Source organism: Elephantulus edwardii, unplaced genomic scaffold (assembly GCF_000299155.1).
Source record: "Elephantulus edwardii isolate Elephantulus edwardi_28Jun2011 unplaced genomic scaffold, EleEdw1.0 scaffold00177, whole genome shotgun sequence".
Lineage (NCBI taxonomy): Eukaryota > Metazoa > Chordata > Mammalia > Macroscelidea > Macroscelididae > Elephantulus > Elephantulus edwardii.
The window spans coordinates 2,269,967-2,283,903 of NW_006399927.1; the positions used below are offsets into that span (position 1 = coordinate 2,269,967).

The 13,937-nt window shown below is 39.3% G+C and overlaps 1 protein-coding gene across 1 annotated transcript in view; it reads left to right on the plus strand.

The window, feature by feature from the left end:
- Positions 1-13,937, plus strand: part of FRMD4B (FERM domain containing 4B) — a 306,037-nt gene that overhangs the window by 244,230 nt on the left and 47,870 nt on the right. The window contains exons 8-10 of the mRNA XM_006895942.1: positions 669-752; positions 6,040-6,105; positions 11,965-12,022. Of these exons, the coding sequence (XP_006896004.1) occupies positions 669-752; positions 6,040-6,105; positions 11,965-12,022 (208 nt within the window). The remainder of the gene's footprint in view (positions 1-668; positions 753-6,039; positions 6,106-11,964; positions 12,023-13,937) is intronic.

Consider the following 13,937-nt stretch of genomic DNA (forward strand, 5'->3'; position numbering starts at 1 on the left):
CAGGATGCTCCTTGGAGGCAAGGATTCTGGGGCTTCACCTGACATACTTTGGACATGCTGTAAGGAGAGACAGATCTTTAGAGAGGGACATTATGCTGGGCAGAGTGGTTCCGCATGAGCACAATTAAATGCGCTGAGATTCTCATTCTTCTCAATGTCTGTCAGAACTTGTTATGATCCACACACTCAAATGCCTTTGCATAGTCAAGAAAGCACAAATAGACAGCTGGTATCCATCTGATATCGGCAATGATGCCCCTGGTGCCATGGCCTCGTCTAAATCCTCCTTGAACTTCTGGCAGATTCCTATCAATAATACCATTCTAGCCATTTATTAATGATCTTGAGCAATTTATGAATTGAATTCAACTTATGAATAGATTAAGAAAAATAAGATTTAACCTGTTAAACATTAGTTTCTTTATTTTTTTCCTTTTAAAAAACTTCCAAATAGTATAAGGCTAGTATATCAATTTTAGGTGTTTCTCTAGCTAAAGTCCATACTTTCAAATGTGTTGACCACAGAGTTTTTATAGACGTCAACATACTGTGTAGCTACTTTTCAGATTTTATTTGTTTGGCAGCTGACTTAGTTTTGGTTTTTTGTTTGTTTGGGGGTTTTTTTAGATGACAGTATTGACATTTCTCTGTTGCTTTTTTTTTTTAAGTGATGACAATGCCAGGAAAGATCTAAAGACACTACCAGCCTTTCCAACCAGAACTCTCCAGGAGCATCCATCCCTTGCTTACTGGTAAGTCAAGTCAAGATGTATATGACCCAGTGTTGCTTTTTGTCAAAACCTTCATTACGAGCTGCATGCTTCCATGGATATTAAAAGAAATGGAAGTGAGGAAAAGATCAACTATGTCAAACCTTCTGTAGACAGCCCTTGATCCCTTCATGAATATCCCTCATGGAGACCACTGTGCATGTCTCCAGTCTGTCTTTTTACTTAGATACCCTTTTAATATTTTTTTAGGAAGTCATTTGACATTATCTCTGCTATGTAGGCTTTTGTGTACAGTCCTTATCTTGCTAGAAATGATTAGTTAGAATATGTCCTGAGTTATATACATTGATGTCACCAGCTCTGATGCCTATTAGTTTCAGGCAGTTAAAAAAAAGGAAAAATAAAAACCAAAACATAATCCAGATGTAGGGAAATGGGAATCAGTGAAGACTGTGGTAAGCTAGAGAAAACAAGACCAGGCTACCCTCTTTAGAACACAGATACAGAAAAGGACTGTAAACATTACTGTCAAGTACTTGAATGGTCTGCAGGGTGTGTTTCTACTAAACATGATGTTCATGCTGTCACTAAATAACATGGACTTAATGTAGCACAGAGCAATGTAAGTGTTATGAAATAACAGATCATAGAGTTCCTACATGATTAGAAACAATCTTAATGACTAGAAATTTCCTCTCTGACCAGAAATATTATATATCTTACATATCTTAAGTTGTTTTATTTGCTTGTGTTTTGACAGATCCATAGTGTCTTTTTCCATATCACATTTTCCTAGAAAATTGTTTCCCTTTTGAATTACTTATAATCCCTTCAAGTATATTTTCCTTGCTTTAAGTCTCTGAAACAGGAAGATAGATTTCTTCTCCACCAAAAAGCAAGTACAAACTGGCTAATGTTGCTAGCTTTAATACAAAGGTTTGACTGTGTTTTGAAAACATACAGTGAAAGGGAGTAATGTGTCTGCGTTGGTTTCTTAAGAGAAAAACACAGGTTGATTACTACTGATTACTAGTTTCTTTTTGAAACTGTGGATTTAGAAGAGCTTACAAATAAAATAGATACAGTGTTCTTGTTGTTGTTGTTGTTATGTGCCATCAAGTCACTTGCAATTCGTAGCAACCCTATGTACAAGAGTCCTAAATGCTGCTCTACCCTGTGCCAACCTCGCCATCTCCAACACACTCATTCCCACCACCCCAATCACAGAATCGATCCATCTCATTGAGGATCTTCCTCGCCTGCACTGTCCCTCCACTCCCCCAAACATGATGTCCCTCTCCAAGGACCCCCCTGCAACATGCCCAAAGTATGTCAGACTAAGCTTCAGAATCCTTGACTCCAAGGAGTATTCGAGCTTCACCCTCTCCAGGACAAACCTGTTTGTTCTCCTAGCAGTCCATAGTATGTATATTCAACACTCTTCTCCAGTACCACAGCTCAAAGGCATCAATTCTCGTTTTATCATCCCTCGTCACTGTCCAACTCTCCAATGCATAGCATGTAATTGCGAAGACTATAGCCTGGATCAGGCACACCTTAGTCTCCAGCCTGACTTTGTTGCTCTTCAGTACTCTTGAGAGGTCCCTCACAGCTGACTTTCCCAATACAATTAATCTCTTGATTTCTTGGCTTCTGCTACCAAGAGTGTTGACTGTGGAGCGAAGTAAACCAAAATTGTTAACTCTCTCAATCTCTTCATCCATACTGATGTTGCCAATTGGCCCAGTGGTGAGAATCTTTGTTTTCTTGATGTTGAGCTTCAATCCATATAGGAGGCTGCAGTCCTTGACCTTCTGCAGCAAGCACTTCAGGTCCTCCTCAGTTTCAGCAAACAGGGTTGTGTCATCTTCATAACACAGGTTGTTGATGACTCTTCCACCAATCCTGATGCCACATTCCTCCTCGTACAGCCCAGCATCTTGGATGATCTGTTCTGCATACAGATTGAAAAGGTGTGGAGACAAGATACATCCCTGACGGACCCCCTCCTTGATTTTGAAACATGTCGTGTCTCCTTGCTCTGTTCTGACAACTGCCTCTTGGTCCGAGTATAGGTTTCGCATAAGCACAATCAAATGCTTTGGGATTCCCATTCTTCTCAGAGTCAGCCACATCGTCTTGTGATCCACACAGTCAAAAGCCTTTGCATAGTCAATGAAGCACAGATAGACATTCTTCTGGTATTCTCTGCTTTCTGCCAAAATCCATCTAACATTAGCTATAATATCCCTAGTACCACGACCTCTTCTAAATCCAGCCTGCACATCTGGCAGTTCTCTGTTGACATATTGTTCCAAACGTTTTTGGATCATTTTCAGCAGAATCTTGCTTGCATGTGATATTAATGGTATTATTTGATCGCACTCTGTTGGGTCACCTTTCTTTGGAATGGGAACAAATATCAGTCTTTTCCAGTCAGTTGGCCAGCTGGCTGTCCTCTAGATTTCTTGACATAACTTAATGAGCACATCCAGAGCAGCGTCTGTCCTCTAGATTTCTTGACATAACTTAATGAGCACATCCAGGGCAGCGTCTGTTTATTGAAATATGTCAATTGGTTTGCCTGTCAACTCCTGGAGCCTTGTTTTATGCCAGTTCCTTCAGAGCAACTTGAACTTCCTTCTTTATCACCATAGGCTCTTGCTCATACGTTATTTCATTAAATTCTTCTGTGTCAGCCAATTCCTTCTGATACAGTGACTCTGTGTACTCTTTCCATCTTCTTTTAATGCTTGCTGGATCATTTAACATTCTAAAGTATCCTTAAGTGTTGCCACCTGTGGCTTGAATTTGTTTCTCAACTCCTTCAGCTTAAGAAACGCTGAGAGAGTTCGGCCCTTTTGATTTTCTGACTCCAGCTCTCTGCACATTTCATTATAGTATCTGGCTTTGCTGTCCCGAGCTGCCCTTTAAAATTTTCTGTTTAGCTCTTTGATTTCTTAGTTTCTTCCATTAGCTTTGGCTTCTCAGCACTCCAATGCAATATTCAGAGTCTCATCTGATATCCATCTTGGTCTTTTCTTCTTCTTCAGCCTTTGCAATGATCCTTTGCATTCCTTATGAACGATTTTCTTGATATCCTCCCAGAGCTCATTTGGTCTATGCTCACTAGTGCTCAAGGCCTCAAACCTATTCCTGATATGGTTTTGAAATTTGAGTGGGATAGACGTAAGGTCAAATTTTGGCTCCCATGGACTTGATTTCATTTTCCTCAACTTCAGCTTGAACTTGCATATGAGTAGTTGGTTGTCTGTCCCACAATCAGCATCTGGCCTGGTTTTCACAGGTGATATTGAGCTTCTCCAGTGAGTCTTTCCACAAACCTAATCAATCTGATTCCTATGCATACCGTCAGGTGAAATCCATGTGCTTAGCCTGCGTTTGTGTTTCTTATAAAAGGCATTTGCAATCATCGAATGTGCAGAATTCTATCATTCTATCTCCAGCCTCATTTCTCTCACTGAGTCCATGTTTTCCAGCTACTGGTCCTTCTTCTCTGTTCCCAACTTTTGTGTTCTAGTCGCCCATTATTATCGGTGCATCTTGATTGCATGTTTGATCAATTTCTAACTGCAAAGGTTGGTAGAAATCTCCCATTTCCTCCTCTTTGGCTCTAGTTGTTGGTGCATATGTTTGAATGATAGTGTTATTCACTGGACTTCCTGTCGCTCACATTGTATTTCAGGATGGATCTAGAAATGACTTTTTTAATTATGAAACCAACTCCATTTTTCTCATCTTTTCATCCACGGCATAGTAAATCATATGATCATCTGATTAAAAATGTCCCATGCCAAGCCATCTCATTTTGTCAATACCTAGTATGCCAATATTTTTGCGTTCCAGTTCCTTCTTAACAATGTCCAGTTTTCCTACATGCATGCTTCACACATTCCATGTTCCAGTCACTAGTGTCTGCTTACATACAGCTGTTCCTCCTTCTTTGTGTTTCCATTTCTAAGCTCTCACTCTCAATTGCCATGTCTGCTAGTCCACATACTAGTCTAAATGTGCTCTATTGTACATAGGGTTTTCGAAGGCCTGTCACTTCAGAAGTCGATGGCCAATCCTTCTTCCTAGTCTGTCTCAATTTGTAGGCCAAGAAAGAAAAAATTGTGCACCAGTCCTAGAGGTCACATCCCTCTCTCCTGGGAAGCTATCTTCTTGCATCAGCACCTGGCAGCAAATGGAATACAAGTGGTATTAACCCACGAGAAGTCAATCTTGGAGTGGAAGTTTAAAAAAAAAATGGGACTTTTTCTCAGAACCTTCCAAGAAAAGAAGCTGTCCCTGATACGTGTACATGACAGTTGTACTTAGAACTTTAAATTGAAGTCATACTAGCTGCATCATAAGAGCCTGACAGCAGCATAATGTGTTCAGAATCACAAAAATGCTGATGGCTTAAGACTTAGGCCATCACATCAAGGGCTGGTCAAGGGGAGAGGTGTGTTGAATGGTGTAGGCAAAAGTAGGAGGTGGAATAGGGAAAGGGTGGATAAAAACAAAAACATGTAGCAAGGGTGAGCAGCAACATTGAATCAATTTATTGGTCATTTTTCTAACTAGGTAAATGTCTTTCATCTGCTCTTTTCTGTAAAATACTTGTCTGTCAGATACTATAAAATAGATACAGGGATAAAAAATATTTACTCTTCTTGGTTAGACTTGAAATGTGACTAAAGAACTGACTAGTCTAAGAGGAGGGTCAGATAGTGGAAAGTCTCCAGGTTTGTCAGACTTCTGCCTAGTTCTCTTCCTCTTCAACATGTTGCATCCTTGGGCAATAATGAAGATATTTTCTCTTAAAATCATGTATAATTTGTACAGACCCTGCTTATAGATTACATGTAAACTTGGGGTAATTTTCATTCATTCTTTTTGAAGTCTTTCTAAATAATTCAAGGAGAAACTTTTAAAACAGTTGTTTTTTGTTTTGTTTTGTTTTGTTTTGTTTTGTTTTGTTTTGTTAAACCAAAGAGAAGCTAGGTCGTGTGATCAAAACTCCCACAGCAATATTCTCTAAATACTATTTCATTAACATACTTTGCTTTTATCCTAAATTATTCATTTAAAAATTAATATGATAAAAATAATGATGAATAGTCGAATGTCTACTATCCAGGAATTCATGTTCAGGAGAAAGAAAAACCAACCCTGCTTCCCTCCCTTAACAAGCTGATAAAGGCTTTCCCCCCTAAGTATCCACTACTCAATCTGGTATCTTCATTGACTCTGTATCTCATATAATAATGTGTTGACTGACTTTTATGTTCCTCTTTTACAGCGAGGACAGGGTCATTGAGCATTATTTGAAAATCAAAGGTCTGACTCGAGGTCAAGCTGTGGTCCAGTGAGTATCCATCCCTTTTGTTTAGACATAATTTTAGTATTTTCTGTTTGAAGTCATTTGGAAACGTTTTTACAATATCATTTTTGTATATACATTTTTTATTTTAAGTCAGATACCAACTGATTTTAGACAAGTAACAAAAACAGACAATGGGAGCCAAAGATAGGATAGTAGGGATGGCGAAGGCTATTGTCACATGGAGAGATTTTGCCCTATGTAAAGGAGTCAAAGCCAATTGCTTTAGAACTTGGGCAAACATTTCCAGGTTTTAGTTTCTTTTACAAGAGAAGGTGCAAATTTTGTTTTTGAGATTATGCACAATAGAGCATATACCAATTCAACAAGAGACATACACAAGTTCAACAACTTGTACATGTCCATTTTAGTGATATGTCACTAAATTTGTACATTTTTGTCCCTCTCCATCAGATAGCTAAACAATAACCAAGGATGACAGAAGAATCGATGCCTTTGGTTTGTAGTACTGGAGAGGAGTATTGAATATATTATGGACTGTTAAGAGAACAAACAGCTCTGCACTAGATAGGGTGAAAGCAGGTTGCTCCTTGGAGGCAAGGATTTTGAAGCTCTGTCTCACATATTTTGGGCATGTTGTCAGGAGAGATCAGTCCTTGGAGAAGGGTAGAGGGTCAATGCAGGAGTGAAAGACCCTGGATGAGATGAATTGACACAGTGACTGTGGCAGTGGGGTCAGGTATTTCAGAGATGGTGAGACTGGCTCAGAATAGAGCAGGATTCAGAGCTGTTTTTCAGAGGGTCACTGAGTCCATAACAACAACAATTTAGTGATATTAATTATATTCCTCAATTGTACAACCATCCTTAGCCTCCTTTTCTGAGTTATTCTTCTCTTACTTACATGAACTCACTGCTTTATAAGATTCCCGTCTAATCATTAAAGTTACCATTGTCACTTGGATCCCATAAGTTATTGCTGCTGTTGTTAGGTGTCAGCTAGTCAAAAACAATTCATAGCAACCCTATCTAGCCCTTTGTTACAGTCACTGTATCAATCTATCTTGTTGAAGGTCCTCCTCTCTCTGACCCTCCATCTCTCCCAGCATGATGTCTTTTTCCAATAATTGGGCCCCTCCTGACAATATACCCAAAGTATATGAGCCAAAGTTTCATCATCATTGCTTCTGATGAGCACTCTGTACTTCCTGCAAGATACATTTGTTTGGTTTCTTGGCAGTACATGCAATATTCTGTATTCCTCTCCAAGAATATATAATAGCATCGTCTCCAACATGATCCCATGTTGTTGTTGTTGTTGTTATGTGCCATCAAGTCACTGCACCTCATAGCAACCCTATGTACAATAGCACTGAAGCCTGCCCTATCCTGAGCCTATCTCACTGACTGTAACAGACCTACCCCCAATACCCCAGTTATTGAGTCAATTCTTCTCATCCAGGTTCTTCCTCTCCTGCGCTGTCTCTCCATCCTTTTGAGCATGATGCCCTTCTCCAAGAATTGGTCTCTCCTGGCCATATGCTCAAACAATATGAGACAGAACTTCAAAATCCTAGCATCCAAGGAGAAAGTTGGTTTCACCCTCTCTAAGACAGACCTATTTGTTCTCTTGGTGGTCCAATGGTATTGTTCAATACTCTTCTTCAGCACCACAACTCAAAGCCACAGATTCTTCTGTTACCCTCAATCATTGTCTATCTCTCTGATGCTTAACAAGTAAATGCAAAGACGCTGGTCTGGATCAGGTGCACCTTAGTTTCTAGACTTTCATTGCTTCTCAGTACTGTGGAGAGATCCTTGAAAGTAGATTTTCCCAGTGCAATTCATCTTTTGATTTTCTTAGTGCTGGTGCCATGAGTGTTGAGTCAAGCAAGCTGAAATTGTTAACAACCTCAATTTCTTTTTCATCTATCATGGTGCTGCCATTTGGCCCAGTGGCGAGAATCTTTGTCTTGATGTTGGGCTTTAATCCATATTAAAGACTAAAGTCCTTGACTTGCTGCAGCAAGTATTTCAGGTCCTCCTCAGTTTCAGCAAGCAAGGTTGTGTCATCTACATAATGGAGGTTGTTGATGAGTCTTCCTCCAATCCTGATGCCACATTCCTCCTCATAAAAAGCCAGCTTCCTGAATGATCTGTTCTACATATAGATTGAAAAGGTATGGAGACAGGGTTCATCCCTGGTGCACTCATTTTCTGATTTTGAGCTATGCAATGTTTCCTTGCTCTGTTCTGAGAACTACGTCCTGGTCCCAGTATAGGTTTAGCATGAGCACATTTAAATGTTCTGGGATTTCCATTCTCCTCAAGGTGGCCACAATTTTTTTGTGATCTACACAGTCAAATGCCTTTGCATAGTCAATGAAACACTGATAGACATTCCTCTGATACTCTTTGCTTTATTCCAAGATTCGTCTGACATTGACGATAATGTCTCTAGTGCCACAGTCTCTTCTAAACCCAGCTTGCATTTCTGGTAGTTCTCTGTCGATGTACTGTTCTAGTAGTTTTTGGATAACCTTCAGCAGGAGTTTGCTGTGGTGTAATATTAGTGTTGTTGTTGTTGTTGTTGTTACATGCCCTCGCGTCATAGGTGACTCATAGTGACCCCATGAACCAAAGACCTGGACACTTGTATAACTTTCATCCTTTTTCCAGGTTCATAGGGTTTCTGGAGGCAAGCTATTTTGGAAGTGGATGCCACTCCTGCTTCCAAGTTTGTTTTAATCGGGGAACCCCACCAAACACTGTCCACCATGGGTAACCATTAATGCATTTGACACAATTAGTGTCACGGTGTTCAGCTTCACAGCAACCACAAGTGACGTCTGTATAGCAAGTGGAGAGACCAGTATTAGTATTACTGATACTAATATCAGTATTAGTGATAGGGTTTGATAATTTCTACACTCTGTAAGGTCACATTTTTTTGGAATGGGAATAAATATGGATCTCTTCCAGTCAGTTGACCAAGTAGTTTTCCTCCAGATTTCTTGGCACCACCTGGGGAGCATGTCCAGGGCAGCATCTATTTGTTGAAACATATCAATTGGTAGCACAATGTTAAGACAGGCTTTTGTTACTAATTAATCTAAACTGACTTTCTGTTTTAAAAACACTTAGGGGAGTATTTTTAGTTTATGGTTTAAAGATTATTTCAGGGCACTAGTTTCAGGGGTTCATCCACCAACCTAGCTCTAGAAAGTCTATATTCCATGGGAATTTTAAATTCTGTTCTTCCTTTTTCCCTTTTTGATCAGGATTGTGCATGAAATCATTGATCAAAATGTTTTTTTAATGATAGCTGGGCACCATCCAGTTCTCTGTTTTCAATGCAAAAGAGACACTTGTCCATGGAAGCAATTCTATACCCTCTTCCTCCTGTTCCATAATCTCTTTCCTCTGTTGCTGTAGGTGAACAGATACCAGTTGTTGTGCGTTATGTGACCACTTGCAAGCTTTTAAGGCCCCAGACATTATGGAATGAGCTGGGGAAGAGAACTCAAAACACTGAATGTGTTATTAGGTCAATTATCTGGGATGTCCCATGTAGCCATGATACTAAACCTCCAAACCAAAGAACCAAATCTCATGAGGTATTTGGTTGTACCCGAGCAGCTTCAGCTCATGTGCCACTGAAGGGTGACTTGGGGCCATCGTCTTGTATGTGCCATAAAGAGTGAACTAAGCACCATGGTCTTAAGTATTCTGTCCCACTTTTCACCAAGTCAGCTTTTTACAGGTGCGCATACGACCTGTTTACCACAATTACAATATCTAACAGTGTAGACTCCTTTTTATCACAACACAGTTTCAGTAATTTAAATCAGAAATTAGAAGTTACTCATTAAAGGAATCCTTGACATTTTAACTCATTGTATTTGTTTCCTGAACTGGGAAAGAAAAAGAATAACTATCTCATTGCAAGATTTTTTTACTTAGGTTAGTACATACATTACAGGGTGTCCTTGCTTAGATGTAAAATTCCTTCATCCTTTAACGTCTTTTTTATTTTTTTAACTTGTTCAGTAATTTTTATTAAATAAGCTTAAAAGTAGCAACACGTTTCTCAGTCCCTTAGGATACTCAGAAGTATTTAATACTTTAATAATTTTTCTTTTATGCTGGTTTATTTACAAAGTTTGTGTACATTGTTTTACACACAGGATCTTTCCAATTTCTACCATCCCCCCCCTTCCCTCCACCCATCAAACTGTATAACCCTATGATTAACCACCACCACCCGCCAGCCCATCCTCACCCCTCTGCTCCTACCCTCCCCCCACCCCTTGGATCTTCATACTCATTCTACAATAATGATCTTATACAATATTAGTCCTTAAGGGACTGAGTTAGTTCACTTGCATGATGCTCTCCAGTCCCTCCCAAATTAGGTAGTAATTTACAAAATCATCGTTCCTATGTGCTGCAAGAATAAACAGGTTCACCCTAGAGAGGGTGAAACCAGGCTACTCCTTGGAGACAAGGATTATGAAGCTTCGTCTGACGTACTCGGGCAAGTTGAAAGGAGAGACCAGTCCTTGGAGCAGGGCATCATTCTTGGGAGCGTAGAGAGGCAGTGAGAGAGAAGAAGACCCTCGATAAGATGGATTGATACAGTGACTAGGGTAATGGGGTAGGTGTGTCAGAGACAATAAGGTTGGCACAGGAGAGAGCAGGGTTTAGGGCTGTTGTACATAGGATCGCAATGAGTCACAAGTGACTCGATGGCGCATAACAACAACAACATTCTTTTGTGTACCATTCAATCGATATTTTGTCTTATGAGATTAATTATAATGCCCACAATGTGACCACCCTCTTCCTGCTTCTCACTAGAATTCTCAGTTCATTAATAACCTTTTGTCCTGCTCTGTCCTGCCTTCTGAGCTTTTGTCAAATGCTGCCCTTGGATCTTGTGTGGTTGGTTGCTCTCAATAATGAGTGCCTTCTGGGAAGAAGTATTCACTTCACTTCAGTTCACTAGCAGGCCTATTGTTTGCCTGGAAGTTGAGACATGGGTGGGTTTTAGTCCACATCTGCATGCTGACTTAGAGCCAAAGTCTCCTTCAGACCAGGAAGCCTGGCTAGTTTTATGTTTTCAAGCTTTGTGCCACATCTTTCACCAATGCGTCTAGAACCTTCTACCATATCAAAGTTTATTTTTAAGTCAAGTTTGCTGTTGTTGTTGATTGCCACGGATTCAAGTACAACTCATAGCAACCCATGAACAAAAGGCCTGAAGCCTTTCCACAACCATCGCCATTTATCAAAGTTCACAGTTTTAAGAGGCATGCTGTTTAGGAAGTAGTTGCCACTTTACCTATAAGAAAATTAACCTTTTCTAAGTAAACCTTTTAAAGAATGCTGGCTGATATTTACAATTATGTATCTTCTACTACAATCAATAACTTGAATAACTTTTTATTTACGTATAAGTAGCTGTTGTTGTGTACCATAGAATCAGAACCAACACATTAACTGACCCTTTGGGTTTTCAGAGGCAGTTAATTGCATAGGAGATCACCCATCCTTCTGTGAACCAGCTGGTGGCCTCGAACCACTTCTCATTAGTTCTTCCATTATTCAATACTTACATTGAATACTTACAATTTGAGGTTATAGTTCAAGATACTGTAAACAAAGCATGTTTCTTAGTATGCAGGAAAATAACTTCTTGCATAGTTTTGTTTGTTGGTTTTGGGGTTTTTTAAAATTGCTGTTTTCCTGGGAGAATTCCCTCTATTTCTGCTGGAATTCATTTATCTGGGTGAGAAACTACAAGTAGATACAAACTATTTTTCCTGTGAGGGTGTTGGGAATGTTTCATTCAAAGATTATGATGGTATTTATTTTCTATAGGTATATGAAAATAGTAGAAGCTCTGCCAACCTACGGAGTCCATTACTATGCAGTAAAGGTCAGTATTTGTAAAGCTCATATTTCACAAGAGCGAAAGAATGCTAACATTCTAAGGTGTGTAAGTCTATATGTATGTCTATGTAAATTAACTATAGAAATTGCAATGCTTAAAGTATGATTGATTTTTCTTAAAAAAACAAAACCCTGATTATATCTTATCATATTTAAGAAATTATATAGTGTTTTGCCAAAATATAGTCTACCAAAATATATTTATAAGTTCATCTTTCCCAAAACCAAACAATTGCCATCAAGTCGATTCGTATTCGTATTCCTGGTAGCTATTGGACAGAGCAGAGCTGCCCCTTGGAGTTTCCAAGGCTGTAACCTTTTCAGAAGCTGCTTCGTCTTCATCCCTTGTGGCAGCTGTGGATTCAAACTTTTAGTTACCAAACAAGCACTTAACTACGTCACTGCCAGGGCTTCTGTGCTTTCCTAAAACCTGTATTAGTCCTCGAATGTTCAGCTCATCCTCTTTTGATCCACATGTTCCTGTTAGAATCCTGGCTGATTTTCCTGTTGTTCGCCTGTCACTCTTCCAGACTGCATTTGACAGTGTTTTTGGGTTAGATTCATTACTCTCCATGATTTCAAAAACTTTATAAAATGCTAAAATGTTTACAAGATTTGCTGTACATCAATATGTCAATATATATGTAGTGTGTCCAGATGTTTATAAGCAAGGAAAATTTGATAAATATTTTAAGAGAATGAGTTGAGATAAAACAATTTTAAGAAGAAAGTCTTGTTTGAAAGGGGAATCATTTTGTAATTAATAAATTGTTGAATAAATATTTTTATATGACAATGTTCAGCTCCCTATTCAATTGAAAATTGAGATGTAGATAATAAATATCTGAATACTTGTTCTTGTTGTGACCATAGAGTCAGAACTGACTTATAGCTGACCCTCTGACAAGTTTTCAGAGGCAGTTAATCACAAGGGAAGAGATTGCCCATCTTTCTCTTATGGAGTAGCTGGTGGCCTTGAACCACGTGCCTCTGGGATTGCAGCACAGCTTCTTGCCAGTAGGCCACCAGAGCTCTTTATTTTTATAATAAGGACTAGATATAGGAACTGTTGTAAATATAAGAACCCTGGCAGCATGGTATATTACATAGTGGGCTGCTAAGGCAAAGACCAGCTGCCCTGTAGGAAAAAGATGCACAACCTAAAAACTCAGTGGAGAATCACCATGAGTTAGAATTCCCTCAACAGCAGTGGATTTGGTTTGGTTTGGGTACTAAATATACGAAGTTCAAGCGGCACAGTGGCTCAAGCTTTGGACTGCTAATGAAAAGGTCTGCAGTTCAAAACCAGTGGCTGCTCAGTGGGAGAAAGACGAGGAAGTCTGCTTCCATAAAGATTTATAGTCTAGAAAACCCTATAGGGTCATGAGTCAGAATTGATTCAACTGCAAGTTTGGGATTTTGGGTGGGAATTAAATATGTGAACTAATGCAACTTTAAATTTTACTGGGATTTTAAAAATTTCTTTATTTACATCTGAGTATCTGCCTGAGCCTGTTTTTTCCCCTTATGTGAGCACATCTTTTACATTGAGAAGACGTAAAATAATCTTATAGAGGAGGGGGAAAATGTACGGCTTAACTTCTCCTGTGTTCACAAATTGGATATCTGAGTGTCCTGCCATTGGATTGGACAGTTCTCCACAGTTTTGGGGGTTTTCTTGTGTGTTCCCATATTCATTATTAGTGACCATCAGGATTTGGAACTACTTTTCTAATCTTTGTCCTTTTTATAAAACCTCCCTAACCTTCAACACCAGTTACTAACAGAGACAAAGGGGGGTTTGTTGGTCTTTTTTTAATGGATAACTGGCACCTGGCTGTGAATTAATTCTTAGCTGATTTACTTACAATTTCTTTCAGTCTCCTCCTTTCAGCTGCTTA